The following is a 27130-nucleotide window of genomic DNA, read 5'->3' as shown; positions in this document are numbered from 1 at the left end:
CCTGACTGGGAGGGAACATTCCTGTCTGGCAATTATTGCACAGTGTCTATTCATTAGTTGTCATAGCATCTGCTTGATCTCGCCAATATACCATGCCTCGGGGCATCCTTGACTGCAGCATATGAGGTAGACAACATTGGCTGTGTCACATGAGTACCTGACGTGTATGTGGTGGTTGGTGACCCCACATGTATTGGTAGTAACCATGTCTGGCATGTCTTGCAAAGGTTGCTGTGGAGGGGTTGTGTGGTGTTGTGATCGATGTCATCCTGAAGGCTGGTTAGTTTGCTGTGAACAATGGTCTGTTTAGGATTTGGTGGTTGCTTGAAGGTAAGAAGTGGGGGTGCAGGATGATCTTGGTGAGATGTTCACTAGCTGCAAAGAATATGGCTTAGTTTCGCCACTCGGGAAAGTACTGGAGGATGAAGGGTACTCTATTAGTCATGTCCTGTGCCTGTCATCTGATGAAGACCTTGCAGCTTTTCACTGTGGCACATCAGAACTGGGGATCGATGAGTTGAGCATTGTATCCCATTCTTATGAGGGTGTCTTTCAGCATCTAAAAGTAACTGTTGCATTCCTCTTGATCTGAGTTAAACTGAAGTTAAGGTGAGCTAGAGAGATGGAGCAGTTCAGAGGAGATTCCAGAGCTCAGGGACCAAGCATAAAGCGGAGAAATCCACATATGGCTGTTATTAAAGGAAAGCACATATCTGAGAGATTTGTGAGGTTGGAAGAAATTAAAGAATTGGAAGGTTATGACACTGAATGACAGTATGGAGATGGGAGGATTGTGAGGCTGCAGGAGATTATGGAGACAGGAGGATTGTGAGGTTGGATAAGTTCACAGAGATCAGAAGGATTGTGAGTTGAAAGTGTTCCAGAGATAGGGAAGTTTGTGAGGCTGGAGGAGATGATAGAGATAGTGGGAATTTTGACACTGGAGGAGATTACAGAGATAAGGAGGGTTGTGACAGTGGAGGTGATTACAGAGACAGAGAGGATTGTGATGCTGGGATGATTGAGACAATGCAAGTTCTGAGGCAGGAAGAGATTAAACACAGAGGGAAGGTTGTGAGACTGCAGATTATCCTACAACAGCACAGTGATGTCTATACAGCAGATGAATTGTAGCAGTTCACAACTACCACTTTCTACAAGTCAAATAAAAATAGCATATATATATATTTGTCTGTGCAATAAAGAGCACACCCCATCAATAAACTAAAATTAAGGCGAATTTGTTTTGTGGAGAGACAGCAGAAGCTTAATTCTCCTTGGTGCTGAGAAAGTTAAGCAGTGATTTAGTTGAGATGCAGACTCATTTCTAGGATACTTAATTTTCACAGAGAAAGAGAAGTTGTCACAATTTTTGGTCACCACTATTAGGTAATTGGCAAATAATGCAGGGCGAAAATGTGACGATTATTTCATCCATCAACTTCTGAGCATTCGAGACAGCTGGATACAGATTCAGCAGCTATTCTGAAAAGTGCTTTGGAATTTAACGCTTTAAAGAAGGATTTGGACAAGTAGCAGGGGAGTTGGAACAGATTTGCAGCATCTCCGGAGGGAGAGAGTACAGCTCCAATGGGCTGGATAATTCCCAGCCCCTGTGCTCTGTGTTACTGCCACATTCACAGTGAATGATAAAGCACATCCCCAGGGAGAGAAAGGAAAGAGAAAAGTATTGGGGGCGGGGGGGAGGGTGAAGATGGCAGAACAAACAGAAGCGGCTGTTCATCCAACCAATGGGAGTGAATGAGGGGAGGGGCTAGCGGGACCTCACGTGATCATTAACACCACACGTGACTGAGGTGTGGTGTGAGTGCGGGAGTTACAATGGAAAAAGGGAGAAAATTGGAGTCAGACTGACCTGGGAGGTTTTAGGTTTATCCGATGAAGGTGGTTAGACCCTAAAGAGAAACTCGAGATCTCGCGTTTCTAGTAAATGTGGAATTTAGGCAGTGATATGCCTGGATTACCGCCGCCATATTTATGGAGGGGGGAAGCGATGCAGCTACGCGCATGCGCCTGTTCTATTTGGGGCGGGATGATTTGAAGAGAGGTATTTACACATAAAACTCAAACCAAAAGAAATGTTTGTCATTTCTAGATTTCTACTCTGGGCCGACCGTGATTTTTATTTTGTGAATTCATTTTACAGGATATTAATTCAGAATAATTGAGTGCGGGATCGCAAAACAAGTTGTGACAGTCCAGCAGAGTCTTTCGGATCTGATCATGGATCTCAACATCATTGGCATTTAATTGTGGAAGGAAAAAGGTTTGTCTGTTTTGTCTGTGGGGAAAATATTTCTGATATGTTTGTAAATCAAAAAGCAGCAAGTTCAAATTCGTGGTTAAATTACCACAGATTTGTCCAAAATACACCTCGCCTCTTTGAAAGAACTGTCATATTTCCTTCCAGTCATCCAGTTCATAATTTTAACCAATAAATTCCGTTTTCTCGAATACTGCAAATTTGATTTTAAAATTCCTTGTGGTCTCCATCAGAAAGTGACATGGGCCCAATCAAACTAGCCAATTAGTAAGTGATACTTGCAGTGTTTTCTTACAGATTTTAAAAATAATATATCAGCTAAAGTACAGGTAGAAGCTTTTGAGTAGAACAGAAATGTTTGAAACTAAGGAAGATCCCAGTTCTATTGGATTCTCTGTAAAAGGAGTAACAAGCTTAATTTTGAGAGAAGTCATGACAGGAGACTTCAGACCCCTGGTGTGTTGCTCTTGTATAACGTGTATATATAAGGGATGATTCTAGTGTCGCTGATGGCAATGTATACAGGAAGTGTGTCCACCTGTAGCTACTGGCTAACCGCTTTGCAGAGCTGGAGCTGTGGATGGACTCACTGTGGAGCATTTGCAATACTGAGAAGTTATTTTGGATTTATTTAAGAATTCCCACCTCCAAAGCCTTTCACAATTTGTCTATGTTAGTTAGTTAGTGGAAAAGTTCAGGAATTCAAAGAAACTGCAAATGCATTTCATTGGAATATTAGGGGCAAGAGAACAACCAGAGAAAGAGCAGCGCCCATTGAGGATCAAAGTGGCAGACTGTGTGGAAGCAGGACTGAGATCTATTTGAACAAATTACAATAGAAGCGGAAGGAAGTCTTCAGGGTTTTAGCAGACTTGAAATTGAATTCTTGATCAGGCTAAAATGATATGTATATCAAATGAGCTGTGGGAGGCTCAGGAGGAAATTTCAAGGGCCCTGACATCAACTTACGAATTGCCTGAGGACTGGAAAACAGTCTAGAAGTAAAGAAGAGTGGTCAGGATAGACCAGGGAACTGTAGGCCAGGAATCTGACATCCATGCCAGGAAATGTCTTGGAAAACATTCTAAGGGACAGAAATAATCACCATTTGTTGAGATCACAACGAATTGGGGAAAGTCAGCATAGCTTTGTCAAGGGAGATCAGCTCTAACTGATGGAGTTTTCTGAGGACTTGGCAAAATGTGTAAATAAAGCTAATGCACATGATGTAGTCTACAGCTATTTTTGGATAATATAGACAAGCTGGTCAGATTGGCACAACAATGACAAATGGAATTTAATCCTGAAAGATATGAGGTGGTTAATGTTGCAAGAATAAACAAGGTAAGGGAGTAGACAGTGAGTGTAGTATCTTGAGAAGTACAAAGGATCAGAGGGATATCAGTGTGCATGTTAGAAATCTTTGAAGAATACAGGTGATAAGATGGTTAGGAAGACAGAAAGGATAGTTGTCTTTATTAAGTCAAGCATTGAATACCAGCACAAGGAGTTTGAGGGAGTTGCATAAAATGTTGGACCACATGCTTGTGTACTGCATGCTGTTTTGGCCACTGCGCAACAGGAAGGATATGATGGTAATAGAGAGAATACACAGGAGGTACACTAGAATGTTGACTGAGATGGAGCCTTCCAGCTATGAAGGCAGACTAGATAGGCTGGGTTTATAGATTCATACAACATGGAAACAGACCCTTTGTTCCAACCAGTCCATTGCTGACTGTAATCCCAAGCTAAACTAGTTCCACACTTTGAACTGAAAAGATTGAGTTGTTCACTGTTAGGAGATGCACAGAGAGAATAGAAAATAAGAAACATTTGCTCTTAGTAATTAGATCAATAACCTTAGCTTTAAGGTTGAAGTCAGAAGGTTAAGAGGAGCTTTTAAGTCTGATTTATTTTACCCAGAAGTTGGTGGGAGTTTGGACCTTGCTGCCTGAAAAGGTGGTTCAGTTAGGAACCATCACAATATTGAAGAAGTATTTGAATGGTCACTTGAAGCACTAGAGTATCTGCTGCTGTTCCAGCTGTCTGCCCCCAGGCAGTCTGTCTCTCCTATGAAAGCAGCCATCATGTGTCGATGTTGAACTGGGGTTGGCAAGGTCAGAAGTTACACGACACCACATTATAGTCCCAAGAGGTTTATTTGGAATCCCAAGGTTTCAGAGCACTGCTGCTTCTTCATGCACAGTGTCACTCTGAACGCTTGTGATTTAAAACAAACTGTTGGACTGTAACCTGGTGTCATGAGACTTTTGACCTTGTCCACCCCAGTCCAATCCCGGCACCTCCACATCGCTACTACAACCCACCTACAGGTGAACTAGCGAACTGAAACCAGCTGCAGGAGGCTGAGGGAGCAAACTGGTTTTGGAGGAAACTAATGGTGGGGATGGGTTTGTATTGCAGATGAGGGTGGAGCGAGAGTCATAGAGAAGTACAGCATGGAAGCAGACCCTTTGGTCCAAGTCGTCCATGCTGACCACATATACTAGGTTAATCTGGTCCCATTTGCCAGTACATAGCCCATGTCCACCTATACCCTTCCTATACATATACCCATCCAGTTGCCTTTTAGATGCTGTAATTGTTCCAGGCTCCACCACTTCCTCTGGCAGCTTATTTCATACATGCACTACCCTCTGTGTGAAAAAGTTGCCCCTTAGGTTGCTTTTAAATCTTTCCCCCTTCACCCGAAAGCTATGCCCTCTAATTCTAGATTCCTCACACGCCAGAGGATTTGGAACTGGGGGCCAAGGTAAACCGAGGCAAGAGCAAGGCCATGCTCTTCAGGAACTGGACCAACCAAAACATTCCTGAAGAAGGGCTTATGCCCGAAACGTCGATTCTCCTGTTCCCTGGATGCTGCCTGACCTGCTGCGCTTTTCCAGCAACACATTTCCAGCTCTTCAGGAACTGGACCAACCAATCCTCAATCCCCTTCACTGTCAGGACCGACCACCTGAAAGTGCTGGGTATTTGGTTCGGGGGGTGGGGGGGCTGGGGTGTGCACCGAGTCTTGGGAGGAGCGTATCAGCAAAGTGAGGTTGAAGCTACGGTCGCTCTCCATCGCGGGAAAAAACCTGGTCATCAGCTGTGAGGCACTGTCATTGCTATTATACATGGCACAGGTCTGGCCTATTTCCAGAACCTGTGCCGCTGCAGTCACCAAGCTGTGCGTGGATCCCCGGTACGCAAACACCAAGTGTCACTACGTACTGAGGTTCTACCTGTCCCCGGTGTTCCGAAGGATGGGCCTGGCCTCGCTGCCGTGGAACGCTCCGAGTAGTTGGACCGTTCCGTATCAACTGTCCTTCGTGGAGAAGTTTATGAAGAAAAACACTGTGCCTATGCAGAAGAAGTCTGGAGAGGAATGCAGTGGTGTTTGTCGAGGTTCATCCCAAGCAGTGCCGTGACGCGGGACTCCATGCTCTACGGTCTGTTCCCCGGGACGCACACTGAGGCGAACATCAACTGTGCCTGGAGGATCATCAGCTCGGTGAAGGACGCTCTCTGGGCGGTCCGAAACCTGTTGATCTTCCAGCTGAAGGAGTTGACCCCGACTGAGTGTTGCAGACTGGCACATTCCAAGGTCCAGGACTACATGCTGAGGGACGCGCTGAAGCTTGGAGCAGCTGCTGCCAACGTGGGGTGGGGAAAGACCACCGTGTAACGTCTGCCTGCCTAAAGAAGAACAGGGGGCCCGCGCAGTCATTTGGGCTCTGCTGATGCCTCAGCTAAAAATATAATTGTACAGACCTGTAAATAGGAATGATTACTCTGTTTCGGTATGCAAAGAAATGGAATGTTTATGTATGGCATGTTCAACTGTACAGACCATCAAAGTATTTTATGAATTAAGTATATTATTGAAATAAAAAAAAGTTTAGAACACAAGCCCCAAATGTTGAAGTGATCACTGCCTGTCAGTCTGCCTTCCCTGGCCATCTCTGTATAGGGGTAACCTTGGAGACAGAGCTTTCTGGGGAACCTCTGGGGAGTTTGGCTTCTGTTCAATTGATTGCTTCTCATCTTAGGTTCTCCAAATTGTTTTTTTTCTGTTGTGAGCTGCTCCTGATCCTGACACTTTGATCTTCTTTCACAGCGGATTGGATGGAGACTTCAACTGAACATCATGTCAAAATCTGACAGACTGACCCCCCCCGCAGGGCTTAAAAATCATCAGCCTTCGACCATCAAGGGAGAAATGTTCTGTCTGCGGAAAGCTTTATTTAGAATGTGATTGAACAAATTCTGAGACACTTGCAGCTGCAGTGAGTGTTCCAGTACACTGTCTGTGGAAAGAGCTCTAACCAGTTAGACAATCTGAAAATACATTACACCATTCAGTGACAAGACACTGTTCATGAGTTCTGTATGTGGGTGTGATTCCTAACAAACCATCCCATCTGGTTTGTAACTAGAGTGCCACGGTGGCTCAGTGATTAACATTGCTGCCTCTCGGCACCAGGGGCCCAGGTTCAATTTCAGCCTTGGGCTGTGTGGACTTTGCACATTTTTCCTATGTTTCCTCCGGGCGCTCTGGTTTCCTCCCACAATCCAAAGATGTGCAGGTTAGATGAATTGGCCATGCTAAATTGCCCGTAGTGTTCAGGGATCTGTAGGTTAGATGCACTAGTCTGGGTAAATATACGGTAGGGGAATGGGTCTGGGTGAGTTACTCTTCAGAGGGTTGGTGTGGACTTGTTGGGCTGAAGGGTCTGTTTCCAGACTGTAGGGATTCTAATTCTAACTCACTCCTGGGTATCTGTTATTCTATACATAAACCACTCCGAACCCCTTGATTAGATTCTAGTCTGTAACTCACTCCCAGGTATCTTATTCTATATATCAACTATCTTTAAAGCTGTCAAATTAATTCCTCCTATAACATGTAGCATTCAGTTTCTGTGCTGGTAAAATGCTTTTTCTCTTCCTGCTTCCCCCACCACCTGACCTCAGCGATAGCATGGCCTACCCTATTGGGCTGTGGGAAAATTGGCTTTCAGCTCATTCATGATCAACAGGAAAGACCAATTTTACTTGCTGATCTACCTAATGACAAGGAGCTGATGTTTGTCACTTAGAAAGGTTGGATGCTGGGAAGTTGTTTCTGTTATGTAGGGAGACTAGGACACATGGGAACAGCTTTAGAATTAGTGGGGGTCAATTTAGAATGGAAATGAGGAGACATTTCTTCCATTTTTTTTTAGGAGAGTGGTGGGCCTGTGGAATTCATTGCCATGGAGTGCAGTGGAGGCTGGGACGTTAAATGTCTTCAAGGCAGAGATTGATAAATTCTTGATCTCGCAAGGAATTAAGGGCTACGGGGAGAGTGTGGGTAAGCGGAGCTGAAATGCCCAACAGCCATGATTAAATGGCGGAGTGGCCTTAATGGGCCGAATGGTCTTACTTTCACTCCTATGACTTATGGTCACCAATGCAGACCATCAGGGAGTCTGGCTGTATGTCATCAAGCTAACAATCTCTGGCTTTGACCACTGTATTGAAAAAGTAGGCCACAGACCTACTGTGGGTTATGTGGTTGCTAGGCAATGGGCTCATTATTTCCTTGCATTTCCCTTCTACCATGACCTACATCTGAGAGTCTGTAAGCCTCCACAGGGATTAGCTACAAGAGTAAAGCTTCCTTTACACTATTCCCCATCAAACACTCGCAGGGACAGGGAATATATACAGAGTAAAACTTCGTCAACACTTTTCCCCCATTAAACATTCCCCAGGACAGGGATAGTTTGGCTTGAGATGCAGAGTAAAGCTCCCTCTACACTGTCCCCTATCAAACACTCCCCAGGACAAGGACAGCATGGCATTACATACAGACTAAAGCTCTCAGTACTCCTATCCCAGACTGAGATGAGTGTATTTATGCCCCTGAAGGTACAAGTGGGTAGAGAGAACCTGAGGGAGTTGGACCTTTTGACCCAGGAGACCCTGCACGTCCTGTCCCGTAATCAGGGTCCCTGGGGTAAAGCTCTCGGACCATCCACCCAGGATCACTGGGCGACCATCCCGCAGCACCTGAGTCTGCGGCTGATCAACCCAGATGGGCGGCGTGAATCATCAGCTCTGGAAATCTGGCCCCAATGGGTAGATGGCAATGGGGAGGTGGATGCATGGACCCACAGACAACCACCTTCCCCCCCACCCCTCAACAGCTCCGGGAAGATCGGCTTGGAGGTGATGAGTTCTGGAAAAGTGGGAGGGTATGGTACAAGGGGAAAGGATCAGAATACATTCGCAGATGGATCCAGTGGTGTCCTGACCTCAACCCCTTCCACTCGGTCCGTGCCTGGACCCTGTTTCCAGTGGCTGTTCAACCTGGTGGGGGGGGTGCAGCAGCACCTTTCAGTTCCCGTGCTCCTGGCTCCGGACATCAGAGACGAGTTGCAACTCCCTACTCAGCACTCCCACCACTCCCCCAGCTCCTCAAGTTCCCTGTACAGAGTGTGATTCCACCTGCAGACTGCTTTAATAACTGGCCCCTGTCTGTTGTGGATGCCCTGAAGGAGTGGGACACCGTCCACCTACGTGAATCTCATAGTGCATTACTCTCAAAGAAGGACCCTTGGATGAGGCGAGCACGTGAGTGTTCATCGAGGATTGTCAGTTCATGTGAGGGAAAGGGGGTTGGATAGAGAGAGAGAGAGAAACTCTCCCTCCTTCCTAGGATCATTCCCACTTCATGGAGGTCACTGGCTTTAATTTTCACGCAGCCTCTTATCTTCTTGGTCACCAAGGGCTCGTGCACACTCTCTTTCTCTCTCTCTGTAACCTCTTCCAGCCCATTTCTATCTCAGTAATCTTCAGCCTCTACACCCCTCGGTACCTCCTCCAGCTCATACCCCCTCCCTATCTCTGTAATCTCCTCCAGCTCTACACCCGTTGCTATTCCAAGACCTAAGGCTTTCTGGCCTGTTGCTAAGTTTCACATTTCTAGGCATCAGTCCTATTCCGCAGATTTTTAATCCTTCTGTTGATAATTTCAACATTGAAGCCCACACCTTTCCCGACACACCTTTCCACTCCAGCCCTGACTGTTCCCCTCTTTCCCCACACCAACCTCCAAAAGACATGAGTCTGTTCCTGCTTCCAACTCACCGTAATGTTCCCCTGTGGCTGTGCCAACTATTACTACCTGCTGGCTCCTGGGGTGGAGTACTGCAATTACACCAATCACAGTGCTTGGGAGAAGTGGGGCTTTAGTAGTAGGTCTATATTACTTACATGGCTAGTCACATATCCTGCAACAAGCTACAGACCCTTGTGGGCTGTTGCTAACGAGGAGATGGGACCTAGCCAGGTGTCTGAGTCCTATTACTTAAGGATAAGATAGGAGTTGGACAGGGTTGGGACCCAAGCCAGTGTTGAGATGGCAATGGAATTGGACCTTTTTGCTAAGGATGTTGGTAGATAGGGTATGGGGCCGAAGGTTAAGGATGGAAAAGAAGTTAGTCAGGACCTGACGCCTGTGGCTAAAGATGCAAGCGGAGTTGACCATAGTATGAGGACTTTGTCAAGGATGAGATGGGGATTGGTCAGGATTTTGGACCGAAGCTAGGGATGAAATAGAAGACAGCTATAATATTGGGCCTGTTGCTGAGGATGAGCCCAGAGTTGTTGAGGGTTTGGGGCCTGTTGCTAAGGAGAGACAGAAACATATCTGTGGGTTTTGGGCTGTGCTGAGAATTAGGCAGGAATTGGTCAAAGGTGACAGGGACAAGGAGTTTTCCAGCTCACCTCTCTGTTTCCTTTACTCCCAGGACACTGTTATCAGTTAGCAGAGGAACTCACCGATGATGTCCTTGGTTGCTTCAAAACTTGTTGAAAACTGTGCAAGTGAGTGTAACAGTGAACCAGGACCAAGCTGCAATCAGAATGCCGAGGGCACAGGCACCGTCAGAGGGTCAGTACTGAAGGAGTGCGTACTATCAATGTTGCAGGAGCGGGCACTTTGAGGATCAGTGTTGAGGGAGCGGGCAGTGTTGGAGGATTAGCTGAGAGAGGGCACTGTCGAAGGGTCATTGCTGAGGGAGCGGGCATTGTCGGCGTGCCAGCACTGAGGGAGCGGGCACTGTTGGCAGGCCAGCGCTGAGGGAGCGGGCACTGTCGGCGGATCAGCGCTGAGGGAGCGGGCACTGTCAGCGGGTCAGCGCTGAGGGAGCGGGCACTGTCGGAGGGTCAGTGCTGAGGGAGCAGACATTGTTAGAGGGTCAGGGCTGAGGGATTATATTTTATCTAATTCTTGTTGATTTTTCCAGACACACTTAATATCGAATGACAGCTGGATAAGCAAACTGTACATCAGAACATTCAATGGTAAGTCTAACATAATTAAATCAGCTAAAATCTCTCCCATATTTGGAGACAAACGTGCCCTGCCAGTCTCTGTTGCACACGCCCTCACTGACCTCAGTTCCCCACCCTCCATCCCCACAATCTCTGTGTCCATTCAGGGATATGATTGGATAACATTGGTTTGAAGTGGAAGCAATCCAGTTCCCACTGACACAGCCCCAAACACAACTCCGTGTCTGAACTGGGAGCAGATTGCAGCAAGACATCATAGAGAGAGAGAAAGACTGGGAGAGACATAGAGATGTACAACACAGAAACAGACTTTCTGGTCCAACTTGTCCATGCTGACAAGATATCATAAATAAATCTCACCTCATCTGCCAGCATTTGGCCCACATCCCTCTCAACCCTTCCTATTCATTTACTCATCAAGATGCCTTATAAGTGTTGTAACTGCACCAGCCCCCACCCCTTCCTCTGGCAGCTCATTCCATTCTTGCACCCTCTGTGAAAAATGCTGTGTGTGGAAATGGATTCTGTCAGACATCCAGGCTGCTGAGACACTTATGGCTTCACCCTGGAGAGAAGCCATTCATTTGTTCTGAGTGTGGGAAAGGATTTAGTCAATCATCCCACCTGCTGAGACTCCTTGGCAGCCACACAGGATAAACACTTTAGTAACACTGACTGCAGCTGTTAATTTTATCAAATACTGAGTAAACTTGTTGGTGACTGGAGAACACATAAAGAGACATTTACTGACAAAGTCAGGGCAGACAGACATGAAATGTCTTACTCCTTAATTAAATCTATACCAAATAAAGATTGATTTCTGTTTCTTCTTTCACCACAACAGCCTTTCTTTGTGCAGGGGGATAAATTACAGATAGACGTGTTTCTGTAACTGTCCAAAGAAGCAAGTTATGCTGAAAGGGCTCAGTTAATTTGTATCTGGTAATGTGTAATGTGGAAGACTTAAATTATATCAAGGTAAATCATCCCCTTGAGAACAGGGACTATCAAATGTAGACTGAAGAATACGGGATAGGGTTGGAGATGTGGAATGAAGTCACATTTGACAAAATGATGGGCTAACATCAGATAAGACCACTGGCCATGAAGGTTTACATCCCATGATTCTAAAACAAGCATAAATGGATAGAGAATGCATTGGTTGTAATTTTCCAAACATCCTTACATAGTGGATTAGTCCCAGCAGTTGTGAGAATGTCAGTTTATAGAGTCATAGAGTCCTGCAGCACTTTGGCTCAAACTGGTCCACGTGGACCAAAATGTCTCTCCATGCACAGCCCATTTCCCTGCACTTGGCCTGTTTATTGTAAAAGGGAGGAAACCTCCTGGAATCTGAGAGAAACAGGAGCAGGGATGCATTGTTGCAATTATACAGGTCCTTGGTGAGGGCACACCTGACATGTGGTGTGCAGTTTTGGTCTCCTTTTCTGAGGAAGAATGCTCTTGCTCTTAAATGAGTGCAGCAAAATTTTATCAGACTGATTCTGTAGATGACTGGACTGACATATGAGGAGAGATTGATGAAGTTGGGATTATTTTTGCTGGAGTTCAGATGAATGAGGGGAGATCTCTTAGAGATTTCAATGCTAGAAGGAGGAGACAGAGTAGATGCAGGGAGGATGTCCCAATGGTGGGTGTGTCCAGACCCAGGGGTCATAGTCTGAGGATTTGGGGTGGACCATTTGAGGAGACATTTCTTCCCCCAAAGAGTGCGCGCATGGAATTCATTACCACAGGAAGTAATTGATGCCAATACATTGACGAGGCGGCTAGATCTTGCACTTCGGGCGAATGTGATCAAAGGTTATGGGGAGAAAGCAGAATTAGGCTATTGAGTTGGACAATCAGCAATGATGGCGATAAATGGTGCAGCTGGCTGGAAGGACCAAATTAAATCATCGTGCTCCTACCTTCTATGTTTCTATTGGTTGGAGGACCATCCAGTTCCAGCTCGGTTATCCCGCTCCACCACTCATTCACTCCGACTCGTTGGAGGATCATCGTTTCCAGCTCCCTCATTCAGCCCTGTCCTTCAGTCACTCTGACTCATTGGAAAACCATCCGCTCCAAATGGGACATCCAGTCCTGTCCCCTCCCCCCTATTGATGCAGAACCGCTGTCAATTTGCTGCAACACTGGGCGATGGAGCAAACGGTATGTGGTGGTCCACTCTGTGGGTGGAACATCATGGCGGGTGTGATCATCCTTCAGTTTATGGAGCTGGGAGGGTGGATTAGGAGGTTTTGTAAACATGTTGAGAATAATTTAACCACTGAAAAGTAAGTCACTGTTGCGCCGTTTGAATCAGAGACACCTGTTCGGCATGTCTCGGCGGTGAGGCCCAGGTCCTCATAGCACAAGCTTGATCAGGCTGGGAGAAAATGAGGGCTGGAGATCAGAGCTGAAAATGTGTTGCTGGAAAAGCGCAGCAGGTCAGGCAGCATCCAAGGAACAGGAGAATCGACGTTTCGGGCATGAGCCCTTCTTCAGGAAGGGCTTCTTCACTTGATCAGGCTGGGCCAGACAACCAATCAGGGAGCTTCCTGATCCTTACCCACTCCTCACTGGAGTGGGAAGGAAGGAACCCCTGAGAACTGGCCGCACCCCTCAGTGCAGAGCCCAACAACAAGCTGCAGTTCCAACAGTTACAAGCTTCTCAACAGGAACGGGATCATCTTCATGGGTACTATCTTAGTTATCTAAGACAAACCTCGATTAAAGACGTAGGCGGGCAGTATTTAGAACAACATAGCGTAAGCAGCAAATGGTGGAGATCACAGTGGGTCAGACAGCATCTGGGGCAGAGAGCAAGCTGACATTTCCAGTCAAGATTAGGTTAGATTCCCCACAGTATGGAAACAGGCCCAACAATCCACACCGACCCTCCGAAGAGTAACCCACCAGACCCATTACCCCGCCCTATATATAACCCTGACTAATGCACCTAACACTATAGGCAATTTAGCAAGGCCAATTCACCTGACCTGTACATCTTTGGACTGTGGGAGGAAACTGAAGCACCTGAAAGAAACCCACGCAGACACAGGGAGAATGTGCAAACTCCACACAGACAGTTGCCTGAGGTGGAAATTGAAACCATGTCTCTGGTGCTGTGAAGCAGCAGTGTTAACCACTAAGCCACCGTGGTGTACCGTGCCATGCCACTGTACCACCGTCACTCTTCATCAGAACTGTGGACGAGCTAACAGTTTATAGTACAGGTGTGGGCCCAGTGGATGTAGGGTACTTGTGGAGAGAAGATGTTAATAGCTCTGATTAAGTGATCAGAAGGTGAGAATGGCAAAACAATGGTGTGTCTAATTGTCAGACTGGGGAGAACAGACTGTCCCATTGGGATGGGGGGAGGGGAGAGAGGACATGGTGACAGAGTGTAACAAGTGAAAAGGAAAGAAATCGTTCACAATTTGAAGGTGTTGAACTCAATGTTGAGTCCAAAAGGCTGTAACGTGCCTGGTTTGAAGATGAGATGTCATTCCTCCAGTTTGTGCTGTGATTCACTGGAACACTTCAGCATGCTTTCGGCATGAAAGCAGGAAGCTGTGCTAAAATGACTGGATACTGGAAGGTCAGGGTAATGCCTGTGTCCAGACTGGAGATTTTCTGCAAAACGGACACTCGGTCTGTGTTTGATTTCTGCAATATAGTGTAGGCCGCATTGGGTGTAGTGAATACAATACACAAGATTGGAAGAGGTACAGGTTTCATCTGGGAAGACTGTTTAGGCCATTGGATGGGGAGCAGGGAGGAAGTGAAGGGGCAGATGTTTCATCTTCTGTGCTTGCAGAAGGAGGGTGTTGGTATTGGACTAATCTGATGAAGATTCATCTAGACTTGAAAAGTTAGCTTGCTCTCTCATGGATTCTGTCTGACTCTCTGTGACCTCCGTTTGTTGTCTTTCAGTCCAGATTCCAGCATCTGCAGTAATTTGTTCCTGAACCACAATAGTCAGGTGGAGAATATGAGGGGTATTGAAGAACATTAGAGTTTCAATGGAAACTAAATTCTTAGTTTTGAATTCCTGTCCTTCCCTTTTGATGAACAGTTTTATGAACATAATAACTGATATAACAGGATGCTGTAAATAGGAAACGAAAACAGAAGTTACTGGAAAAGCTTAGCAGGTCTGGCAACATCTGTGAAAAATCAGCATTATTGTTTTGTCTTCTTCAGATAAACTTATTTTATAAACATATTTTCTAAGTTAGTCATAGAGAAAGATCAGCTGATACACCATCAACATATCCATACCAATGAGAGGCTGGTTTCAGGAGATCATTTGAACTTATCCTCCACCAATACAATCAGACTGGGGATAGGCCATTCACATGCTCTAGAATGGATTCACCTGGGCAGCCAATCTTCTGAAACACCAGCAATTTCACATCAAGGAGAGCCCATTTACCTGCTTGGAGTATGAGAAAGGATTTACTCAGTCATACCCCTGCTGACACACCAGCAAGATCACACGACTGAAAGATCTTTTAAATGGCCAGACTAAATTGCTTTAAAATTTAGTCATTAACGTGTTCACAGAGAAGAGATCTTTCAAGTGCTCTCATTGTGGGACTGACTATAAACAATCATCTCAACTCAGTATGCACCGAGAATTCACACTGGGGAGAGGCCATTCAAGTACTCTCACTGGGACTGGCAGCAAACAATCATCTCAACTTAGTATACACCATGGAATTCACACTGAGGGGAGACAGTTCGTATGTTCTGAGTATGTGAGTTTGGATTCACTGGGGAGAGGCCATTCAAGTACTCTCACTGTGGGACTGGCAGCAAACGATCATCTCAACTTAGTATACACCACGGAATTCACACTGAGGGGAGACAGTTCGTATGTTCTGAGTATGTGAGTTTGGATTCACTCAATCATCCAAACTGCAGAGACACCAGTGAGTTGATGAGTATCTGTAATGATTGTTGTTAGTTGCATCCATGACTGAGCCATGTTCATCACAGTCTGTTTCTGCTGGTGTTCATAAAGTCCTGTCCAGTTAAACAGAATTGTATCATCCCTGCCAAATTGGAAATGTTTGGGATTGATTGGTCCAGTTAAACAGAATTTTAGGAGGGTTTGTCCACAAAGTCAGTATGGGTGGAAGTGAGAAACTGGAAAGGAGCAGTCACTTTATTGGGAGTTTTCTAAAGGCTCCTCAATAGCAACAGAACATGGAGGCAGATTTTGGAAAGGTGCAGAAATGACAGGGTTGTTGTCATAGGTGACTTTAACTTTCCTAATATTGATTGGAACCTACTTAGTTCAAATAGTTTGGATGGAGCAGTTTTTGTCAAGTGTGTGCAGGAAAGGTTCTTGATGTAATATATAGATAGACCAACTAGAGGGGAGGCCATATTGGACTTAGTGCTTGGCGGAGAACCACTCCAAGTGTCCGATCTCTTGGTGAGGGAGCATTTCGGTGATAGTGATCACAACTCTATGACCTTTACTATACTCATGGAGAAGGATAGGAGTAGATAGTATGGGAAAGTATTCAATTGAGGGAGGGGGAAGAAACTACCTACTGATAGTGCTAGACAGGTTGTCCCACTGAGGCAAGGAAGGGATGGTAAATTAAAAGAACCTTGGGAGACAAGGGTTGTGGAACAACTAGTCAAGACGAAGAAGGAAGCTTACTTAAGGTTGAGGAGGCAAGAATCAAACAGGGCTTTAAAGGGTTACAAGGTAGCCAGGAACAGAAGAATGGACTTAAGACAGCTAGAAGAGAGCATAAAAAAGCTTTAGTGAGTAGCATTAAGGAAAACCCTAAAGAGTTCTAACTTATGTGAAGAACAAGAGGATGGCTAGAATGAGGATAGGCCTGATCAGAGATGGTGTAGGGAACTTGTACCTGGAGACAGAAGAAGTTGGGTAGATTATTAATGAATGCTTCAGTAATCACTCCTGAGAGGGACCTTCATATTTCTGTGGATAGTGTGAAACAGACTGATATGCTAGACCAGGTTAATGTTAGGAAGGAGGATACTGAAAATTTTGAATAACATAAGGATAGATAAATCCCCTGGGTCAGACTGGGATATACCCGAGGTTACTACAGGAAGCGAGGGAAGAGATTGCTATGCCTTTGACAATGATCTTTGCCTCCTCACTGTCCACTGGAATAGTGCCAGATGATTGGAGGGTGGCAAATGTTATTCCCTTGTTCAAGAAAGGAAATAGGGATAATCCTGGGAATTACAGACCAGTCAGTCTTATGTGAGTGGTGGGCAAAGTACTGGAGAGTATTCTGAGAGACAGGATTTATTATTACTTGGAAAACCATAGTTTAATTAAAGATAGTCAGCATGGGTTTGTGAGCAGCAGGTCATGCCTCACAACGGAGAAATAGCGCTATGCACGTGTAAGGTTGGCTTAGGTCGGGAACAGCTCCCTCAATCTGATTGGTCAGTTGTCACAGCAACCACTTTGTCTATTGGCAGAAGCTTTGAAACATCATTTGGATAAGGTCATGCCATTGCATTTGAGTTTGTGTTTCGCCCCATTCCGTCACAATGTGACCAATCGGAAGGACTGGAGGACCAGAAGCAGCCCTATTGAGCGTTCCCTATTATCTGAGCGCGAACGTCGGGCCGTGAGCATGTGAAACGGCTCCTTCCTGCCCAGCAAAGCAGTAGCTGCTGCTCCTTTCTCCCTGAGAGGAGGGTGGAGCTGGAGAGAAGATAACTGAGAGGGCAATAGGTGGATAGAGATGGGGGTAAAGGTGCTAGGTCAGACAGGAGGGTGGAGCAGATAGGTGGGAAGGAAGATTGACAGATGGGACAGGTCATGAGGATGTTGCTGAGCTGGAAGGTTGGAATTGAGGTCAAGTGGGGGGAGGGGAAATGAGGAAACAGGTGAAGTCCATATTAACGCTCTGACGCTGAAGGGTTCCGAGGCGGAAGATGAGGTGTTCCGCCTTCCTGTTATTCTTCCCAAAGTGAATCACCTCACATTTATCTGCATTGAACTCCATTTGCCACCTCTCAGCTCAATTCTACAGTTTATCCAAGTCCCCCTGCAACACGTTTCCACACTGTCCAGTACTCCACCAACTTTAGTGTCTTCTGCAAACTTACTAACCCATCCACCAATGGCTGCAACTAAGTCATTTATAAAAATGACAAACAACAGTGGTCCCAAAACAGATCCTTGTGGCACATCACTCGTAACTGCTCTCCAGGCTGAATATCAACCACCACTCGCTGCCTTCTTATAGAAAGCCAGTTTCCAATCCAAACTGCTAAATCACCCTCAATCCCATGCCTCTGCATTTTCTCCAATAGCCTACCATGCAGAATCTTACCAAAGGCCTTACTGAAGTCCATGTCCACCACATCATTTGCCCGAACCTCATCCCCATGCTTGGACACATTCTCAAAAAACTCAATGAGGGTTGTGACCTGACCTTGACGAAACCACATTGACTGTCTGCAATCAAACTGTTGCTTGCTAGATGATTGTAAATCCGATCTCTCATAATTCTTTCCAAAACTTATCCTACAACAGACGTAAGGCTCACTGGTCGATGATTACCTGGATCATCTCTACTGCCCTTCTTGAACAAGGGTGAAAATGTGTTGCTGGAAAAGCGCAGCAGGTCAGGCAGCATCCAAGGAGCAGGAGAATCGACGTTTCGGGCATGAACCCTGAAGAAGGGCTCATGCCCGAAACGTCGATTCTCCTGCTCCTTGGATGCTGCCTGACCTGCTGCGCTTTTCCAGCAACGCATTTTCAGCTCTGATCTCCAGCATCTGCAGTCCTCACTTCCTTCTTGAACAAGGGCACAACATTTGTAATCCTCCAGTCCTCTGGTACTAAACCTGTAAACAATAACGACTCAAAATTAAAGCCAAAGGCTCCAATACCTCCTCCCTAACTTGCCAGAGAACCTTTGGATAAATCCCATCTGGTCCAGGGGACTTGTCTATTTTCACTCCTTCTAGAATTGATAACATCTCTTCCTTACTAACCTGATCCTTTCTAGTCTAATATCTTGTATCTAATTCTTATCCTCCTTTACCTGAGTGAAAACCAATGAGAAATATTGGTTTAGCATCTCTTCAATCTCCACAGTGTTCACACACAACTTCCTACTTCTGTCTTTGACTGGCCCTATTCCTACCCTAGTCATCCTTTTATTCCTCACATATCTATAGAACACTTTAGGGTTCTCCTTTATTCTACCTGCTAAAGACTGCTCATGTCCTCTCTTTGCTCATTTTAACTCTCTCTTTAAATCCTTCCTTGCTAATCTGTAACTCTCCATCACCTTATCTGAATAATCTTATCTCATCGTCACATAAGCCTTCTTCTTCCACTTAACAAGACATGCGCATTTCTGTAATAAACCACGGTTCCCTTACCTCATCAATTTCTCCCTGCCTGACAGGGATATACCTATCAGGGACAGACGATATCTGTTCCTTAAACTGGCTCCACATTTTGATTGTCCCCATCCCTGCATTTCGCTACCCCATTCTATGCATCCTAAGTCTTGCCTAATCACATTATAATTGCCACTCCCTCATTGATAACTCTTGGTTTATGGCATGTACCTATCCCTTTCCATCACTAAACCAAACGTAACTGAATTATAATCACTCTCTCCAAAATGCTCAGCTCCCTCCAATCAAACACCTGGCCTGCTTCATTACCAAGCACTAGATCCAGTATGGCCTCCCCTCTTGTCGGCTCTTTGACATATCGTGTCAGGAAACCCTCCTGCACACATTGAACAAAAACTGATCCATCTGACATACTAGAGTTATAGCATTTCCAGTTCCCTGTAATGACCACCCTGTTAGAACAAAACTCATGTTGGTCTTTCACATTTAAATCAGCTGTAAGAATTTATTCATGATCATTTCAGAAACAGGATAAAAGACCAGAAAGCAACTCTTTGTGCCATTTTGTCTGTGAACTTTTGTTAATTCCGACCTAGTTTGGCCTACATATAAATCCAGACCCATAATAATGTGGTTGAGTCCAAACCATCCGGTGGGCAGTTAGAATAGATGATAAATTCTAGCTGAGCTAGTGGTGCCATGATCCCATGAACAAACAAAAACATCCAATTGCTGAGGTTACTTGTAAACTTGCTGTGTTTCACCAAGCTGGATTACTGAATGAATTTCTTCCCACACTCAGAGCAGGTGAACAGCTGTCCCCAGTGTGTATTCGCTGGTGTACAGTGAGGCTAGATAGTGTCCTGAACCCAGCCCCATAGTGATAGCACCTGAGCAGTCTCTCCCCAGTGAGAACACATTGATGGCACATCAGTCTACTTGAGGTTTTATAGCACTTCCCTCAGTCTGCACAGTTAAAGGGTCTTAGCGAGTTTTGAGAAGATTTGTAGCTCAGGTTGAGGTTTTGGGTGTAGGTTTGCTCGCTGAGCTTGAAGGTTCAATTCCAGATGTTTCATCACCTTACTAGGTAACAACTTCAGTGGGCCTCAGGTGAATCACTGCTGAATATTCCTGCTTATTTTAGGTTGGTAATGTTATTTCCTGAGGTGAAGTCTCTGCTCAGTGTAAACCTGTTTAAACGGCTGGATGACTGGGAGAAATCCTTCCCACACTTGAAGCAGATGAATGGTTGCTCCTGAGTCTGGACTTGCTAGTGTGTCAGCAGATGGAATCACTAAATGAATTCCTTGCCACACTCAGAGCAGGGGAGCAACCCCTATCCAGTGTGAATCTGCTGATGAGGGCTTCATGAATGCCTTCTCAGACATGGAGCAGGTGAATGGTTTCTCCCTGATGGCAATTGCACCAATGTGTTTGCAGCTTGGACGGGTAATTAAACCCTTCCTACATTCCCCACATATCTACTGTTTTTTTGTCAGTGTGGCATTGGTTTGGTTTCAAAAAGTCATATGATCAACTGAAGTCTCATCCACACACACACAATCTGAGCACATTTTCTCTTCACTGTAAATGATGCATCCACCATCCATATTTAAAATCCAATAATATTCAGCTTACATTACATTCCACAAGTTTGTCAGATCCTAGTGTGTTATTTGACATGTTACATGACTGTTCATCCTTAATTCCAAAACCCTGTGAAATTAATCTTTAACAGAAAAAGGGATGTGAAATGAAATAGAAAAATTAAGGCAGTTTATGGAATCAAAGTGAATGGATCTGGTAATTTTTGGGGCTGGCACTAGGGAATAGTGACCATAAAAGCTGCCAGATTTTTGTCATTAAATCACAAACTGGCTCCATCATGTTTATCAGGGATGAGAACCTGTCATCCAGTTGGGACCACCAGAAGACTGTGACATTAACTGGAAGAAAGAAAGTACCAGGGAGGTGAAAACAGTCCACTTGTTTTATATCTACATTCAATGTGTGAGTTTGTAACCTCGGTATAGCTACCTAAAGGGGTAGTTTTAGTTCTTCCAATATGTAATCCAAACAAATTAAAATAACTCACAATCAGCAACAAAATCCAAAAGCAGGAATGTGCAATGGGATACTTTCTAACTAACACAGCCTTAGGGCGGCACGGCAGCTCAGTGGTTACCACTGCTGCCTCACAACGCCAGGAACCTGAATTCGCTTCTCACCTCGGCCGACTGTATGTGTGGAATTTGCACACTCTCCCCATGTCTGCGTGGGTTTCCTCCAACATTTCAAAGATGTGCACATCAGATGAATTGGCCATGCTAAATTGCCCATAGTGTTCGGTGCATTAGTAAGAGGGAAATGGGTGGGTTACTTTTCGGAGGGTCTGTCTCCACACTGTAGCGGAATCTGTGATCCAAAGGCACAGCCGCACGTTCGGATCCCCGCCTGCCTCACAGCAGCATCAAGTTCACACGCATGCGCCCTGAACCCGACGGATCCAAGATGTCGGCGGTTACCGGGAGCTGATCCCAGGTAAAGGCACCAGGAACAAAAATAGAGCAATTGGAGGTTATTAATCCAGGTTGGAAGTATTTATAAACCCTCCCCGTTGGCCCGCATCCTCACAGCGGATGAAAAGGAAGAGCATCTCATTCCACCCATTATCATCACTGTCACTGCGCATGTTCCAGACACGATGTGAAACAGCGCCGGCTCCCGTTCACCTGTGGCCGAGACAGCGGACGTGCTGGGGAAAGGTAAAAGTATTGCCATTGGTGAGTTCTATTTGTTTTGTCATGATGAGAGTGACGCGAAAGTGGCAATCTATACAACTGATCTATCCAAACTATCGTCGAGGAAGTGTACTCCAAATATTTGCGCAGATGAGTTTCTCCAGCGTTCCCTGTATGAGGTTTTCAGCACCTGGAATATTTTGCTTTTCTGCTGGAATAGAGATTATGTAAAGGTCAGTGCAGGTAAGAGTGTGTTCAGGAAAGTTTTCCACAGCAATGCGTACTTAGTCTTAAAAGAAAAAAAAGAAGCACTCCTAGACCTTCTTGGCAATGAACTGGGTCAAGTGTGATTGTAGAACATTTGGGCAAGTGCAGGTAAGAGTGTGTTCAGGAAAGTTTTCCACAGCAATGCTACTTAGTCTTAAAAGAAAAAAAAGAAGCACTCCTAGACCTTCTTGGCAATGAACTGGGTCAAGTGTGATTGTAGAACATTTGGGCACAGTGACCAGTTGATCAGATCTTTATACAGGAGGGAAGTTAAGGTTATTGGGAAAAGGGACACAAGTGGGGCTGAGAATTATCAGATCAGCTATGATCCCATTGAATGATAGAGCAGACTTGAAAAGCTTAATGTCCTGCTTCTTCTATATCTCATGATCTTAGAAAATTAAGGTAAAAGAGAAAAATTGTGCATATTACACATTAAATAGAAAGCGAAAATTTAGAACTAGGCTGAATACAGAAAGTTCAGAGGGAAGATGAAACAGCAAATAAAATAAGTAAAAAGTGATTTTGAAATTCAACAGCAGTCAAAAGGGTGGGAAATCTTAAAACTCTTGTTTAGGCTTTGAAATTGTAAAGGAGGTTAAATATTGAATAGCACTCCTCAGGACCAAAATTGCAATGCAGACAGTCATAGCCAATGTATTAAATAAGTCATTCTCAAAGACAAAGATTCTGCTCAGGTCATAGTAAAAGACTAGATATTTGAGTCACTTGAATATTTTAAAATTGATAAGAATGTTACATAGGCTATCTGAACTCAATATGAATAAGGCACAAAGTGTGGATGAGATAAACCAAAGAATATAAAGGGAAGTGAGAGTAGAATTGTAGTGGCGTTTCTGTAATATTTTCAGGTTCTTTAGCTCTAATGGTGGTGCCAGAAGCTGAAAAATGCAAACATTACACCTTGTTCAAAAAAGCTTGTGAAGAGAAGCCCGGTAACAACAGGCCAGACAGTTTTACTTCAGTGATGGGGAAATGTCTGGAAACAATAATTTAAATAGCCTATAGGTCAGTGAGCATGGCCTCTATAGAGGCTGGTATCCAATCACCAAGTAATTCTTCATTTACACATGAACAGTCCTTGACTATAGTACTGCCTCACACAGAGTCACAAACCAGAGTGTCAGTATCTCTAATGCTTAACCTTTTTATGCCAGCCAGGATTCCCTGACTACACCAGATTAACAGCTCAAATCAGGGAACTCATATTCTGTGAGGTTCCACTGGCTGACATCCTGACAATCAGGTGTGGTGGCTGGTTAAGATTTGGTTTGAATGCACAGACCGGCGAATGTTAGAAAGCCTCAAGGTTTATAGGAACTGGGATGTGTAAGACTGGCTAGGAGTGCCTGAGATTAGTTAAGTTTTGACCTAAGAAAACAATGGGTGGCACAGTGGTTAGCACTGCTGCCTCACAGCGCCAGGTTCAATTCCCGACTCAGGCGACTGACTGTGTGGAGTTTGCACGTTCTCCCCGTGTCTGCGTGGGTTTCCTCCGGGTGCTCTGGTTTCCTCCCACATCACAAAGATGTGCAGGGTCAGGTGAATTGGCCATACTAAATTGCCCGTAGTGTTAGGTAAGGGGTAAATGTAGGGGTATGGGTGGGTTTCGCTTCGGCGGGTCGGTGTGGACTTGTTGGGCCGAAGGGCCTGTTTCCACACTGTAATCTAATCTAATCTAATCTAAACAATGGATACATTTTCAGAGTTATGCTTTCACAAAATTTGGCTTTATCTTTTTGTGGCTTTTCTCCTAATCTCTTTTTCTTTTATTTTAAATCAATTTCATGGAAAAGGAAGATTCAAAGGTGGGAATCCAATGCAAACATTCGTTTTGGATAAAAGCAAAATATTACTGAAAACTGACTTAAAATTTAAAATACTGGAGAAACTGAGAGGTCTGGTTGCATCTGAATAGAGAGCAAAACAGTGTTAAAATTTCAAGTTCATTATGACTCTTCTTCAGAACAGGATCACACCAAGATCTCTCATTTTATCACAACATCCGCAGATTTTGAACATGGAAGGAAAAAGCACTGTTCACAGAAAAGAGAAACCGAATATGTGTTCTGTGTATGAGCAAGGGTTCAGACAGTCATCTGGCTTTTTGCAGTCATGTTGGGGAGATACTATGGAAAACTGGGGCATGCGAGCAGACAGTTAGTTACATTTCTGATCTGGAATTTCACAAAATTCACCATCATACTGACACTGAGAAATGGCCATTTATCTGCTCCATATGTCAGAAGGGATTCACTGAATCACCAATGCTGCTGAGGCACCAGCGAGCTCACGCTGACCCTTTCAAATGTCAAGATTGTGGGAACTGCTACAAACGTTCCAGCGAACTAATGTCCCATCTACGTGTTCACACAGATGAGAGACCTTTTAAATGCTCAGTTTGTGGGAAGGGTTTTAAAACGACTGGGGAGCTGATACGTCACCAAAGTGTTCATACTGAGGAGAGACAGTTCAAGTGCTCTCAGTGTGGGACAGGGTTCAGTCGATCATATGATCTCTGCGCACACCAAAGAGTTCACAGTGGGGAGAAGCCTTTCACCTGCATAGAGTGTGGGAAGGGATTTACTCGGACATCCAACCTGCTGAAGCACCATCGGGTTCACACTGAAGAAAGGCCTTTTAAGTGCCCGGACTGTGGGAAAGGCCATGTAAGTTCCACTGAATTGATGTCCCATCAGCGTATTCACTCTGAGGAGAGACCTTTCAGGTGCTGTCACTGTGGGACTGGGTTCAGATGGTCATCTGACCTCCGTATACACCAGAGAATTCACACTGGAGAGAGGCCATTCACTTGTACTGAATGTGGGAAGGGATTCTCTCGGTCATTTTACCTCATGACGCACCAGCGAGTTCACACTAGGGAGAGGCCATTTACCTGCTCACTGTGTGGGAAGGGATTCACTCAGTCATCTCATCTCATGGCACACCAGCACGTACACAGTGAGGAGCGACCTTTCAAATGCCAAGACTGTGGGCAGTGCTATAAAAGTTCCAAGGGTCTTTTGTCCCATCAACATGTTCATACTGACGAGAGACCTTTTAAGTGTTCAATTTGTGGGAAATGCTTTAAAAGTTCTGCAGATCTGATGCGACATCAACGTATTCACACTGATGAGAAACCATTCAAGTGCTCTCAGTGTGGGTCTGGATTCAGGCGATCATCTGACCTCACTGTACACAAGCGCATTCACACTGGAGAGAGACCTTTCACATGCTCTGAGTGTGAGAAGGGATTCACGACAAACTCCAACCTGCTGATACACCAGCGGGTTCACACTGGGGAGAGGCCATTTACCTGCTCAATGTGTGAGAAGAGATTTACTCAGTCAGCTCACCTGCTTCGCCACCAGCGACTTCACAAGTGACTAAAGCAGGGGCTCCGTTTTGCTGTTAACCACAACTGGAATGGAGCTATGTTGAATGCTGATGTTTAGCTCAACCACAGATGTTAATATTTGGCAAAATAGTCAAATAAAACAGTTCAGCTTAAGTCTGCCTAATTTTTTACACCCTTGCCAGTTCACTTTGAAGGGATCTCCCTCTTTCTTTGTTGAATTGTTACTGAAATTGGAACAATTGATCAGCTGCCTGTGCTTCTTTCTCCCCCACCACTAGGCCATCAGTCAAACCCATTCTGAATTCCTCTTTCTGTGAAAGCTGCTCCAGCTTTCTCTCCTATTATTGTCACATCCTATCAGATCTCATCTTGTGCATGGGTCGCACCTCCTGCTGCTTTGACTCTATTCTCATTAAACTGTTACCCACAGCTTCCCCATGTTCGCTGATATTGTTAACATTCACTCTCTCTTCTGGTTCTGTCCTTCTCACCTTTAATTCCATCATCATTGCCTATCAGGAGGAAAAAAAAACTCTTGAACTCATTGTCCTTGCAAGTGGCTTGCTTCATGCCCAACCTTCCATTTGTCTCCATGTTGCTTGGACTTGGCATCCCCCAAAGATCCATTTCTCACCATTACTCGCCACTTGGTGATCTCATTCAGGCAGCGTTGTGGTTATGAAAGGAGTGGTTCATCGAGTCACAGCAAAGAAAAAGACTGCACCAATCAAAACTAACCACCTTACTATTCCAATTCCATTTCCAGCATTTGATCCATAGCTGTGTGTGTCTTGGTATTGCAAGTGTGCATCTAAATACTTTTTTAATGTTATGATGGTTTCTGCCTCTACCAATCATAGAAGCAGCAAGGATCAGACTAAGGAGCTGAGATGGACAACCAGTTTCCTCCTAAGTCTTATTGAGTTCTGGCCTGCTGATGACATTGATTGCCTTATTGAGATCTACAAGAGTAAGGTAAGGAGCTAGGTACTGGGCCCTGCCCTTCTCTTGTCGCTGTATGCAGAAGATTACGTTCCCATCAAACTGCCAGTATGGAAACTGCAATCTGTTTCTGGGCACCCATTCAGTACCTGACAGCAGAGAAAACAAAAATTGATAGAAATTCAGGGCAGACAGTTATAGATTTGAATTAAACATCTTTTTTTCCATCCTGTTCCCTGAAGTTTGTAAATCCCAGTATGACACCCACTGTCTTTTTCCTGAGCTGAAATCCAAACCAATCTCCACACATCCTTCCTTTCCTACTGGTATGCTTCTCCCTCCCTCTCCTCTCTCTGGTTTCAGTTATTAAGCTCGTGTCTGCAGATTGAGAATCAAATCAAACAGTTTTACTCCTAGTTTAACATCTCAGTGGGTATTGGTGAATTCCACAAACCCTGCCACCCCAGGATTTGCTTCCTGGTCAGAACTCATTAACTTTCCTCTATACCGAAACCTCTTTACTTTCCCCAACGCCATCCTCTGATGTGAATCATCCTTTAGTTCATTCCCTGGGCTAGGGGCCATTTCCCAGGTCCTGTTCCCGGAGGAAGGCCAATGACAGAAAAAACTCATCTCACACCCACAGCCTCCATCCCACACCTGTCTGACCCCTATTGCACATCCCTACAGCCACTGGTTAACAAAGCGCTTGCGCACTGGTATTCACTTGTACGTCGCATGCTTCAAATCATAATCACCCTGGTGATTGACAGC

General features: G+C 45.0%; 1 protein-coding gene across 4 annotated transcripts; it reads left to right on the top strand.

The window, feature by feature from the left end:
- The first annotated feature begins 1828 nt into the window (after nt 1-1828).
- LOC122543965 (zinc finger protein 664-like) lies at nt 1829-26582 on the top strand. 4 transcript variants are annotated; one of them, XM_043682962.1, is made up of 6 exons: nt 1829-2068; nt 2168-2287; nt 6408-6576; nt 10087-10229; nt 10585-10642; nt 23853-26582. In XM_043682962.1, the coding sequence occupies exon 6, from the start codon at nt 24132-24134 to the stop codon at nt 25440-25442; it is 1311 nt and encodes a 436-aa protein (XP_043538897.1). In that variant the 5' UTR covers nt 1829-2068; nt 2168-2287; nt 6408-6576; nt 10087-10229; nt 10585-10642; nt 23853-24131; the 3' UTR covers nt 25443-26582. The 4 variants fall into 4 exon arrangements, with proteins under 4 accessions (XP_043538897.1, XP_043538899.1, XP_043538898.1 ...); XM_043682964.1 differs by lacking the exons at nt 1829-2068; nt 2168-2287; nt 6408-6576; nt 10087-10229; nt 10585-10642 and adding an exon at nt 21371-21792; XM_043682963.1 differs by lacking the exons at nt 1829-2068; nt 2168-2287; nt 6408-6576; nt 10087-10229; nt 10585-10642 and adding an exon at nt 21371-21810 and having other exon boundaries at nt 23857-26582.
- Nucleotides 26583-27130: the final 548 nt, after the last annotated feature.

The sequence above is a fragment of the Chiloscyllium plagiosum genome, chromosome 45, assembly GCF_004010195.1.
Source record: "Chiloscyllium plagiosum isolate BGI_BamShark_2017 chromosome 45, ASM401019v2, whole genome shotgun sequence".
NCBI lineage: Eukaryota > Metazoa > Chordata > Chondrichthyes > Orectolobiformes > Hemiscylliidae > Chiloscyllium > Chiloscyllium plagiosum.
Note: the sequence above shows the minus strand (reverse complement) of the source record. Positions and strands in the feature narration are given on the sequence as shown.

Excerpts from the sequence above, each read along its gene's own strand:
- LOC122543965 (XM_043682962.1), top strand. The coding sequence starts at position 24,132 with ATGAGCAAGGGTTCAGACAGTCATCTGGCTTTTTGCAGTCATGTTGGG.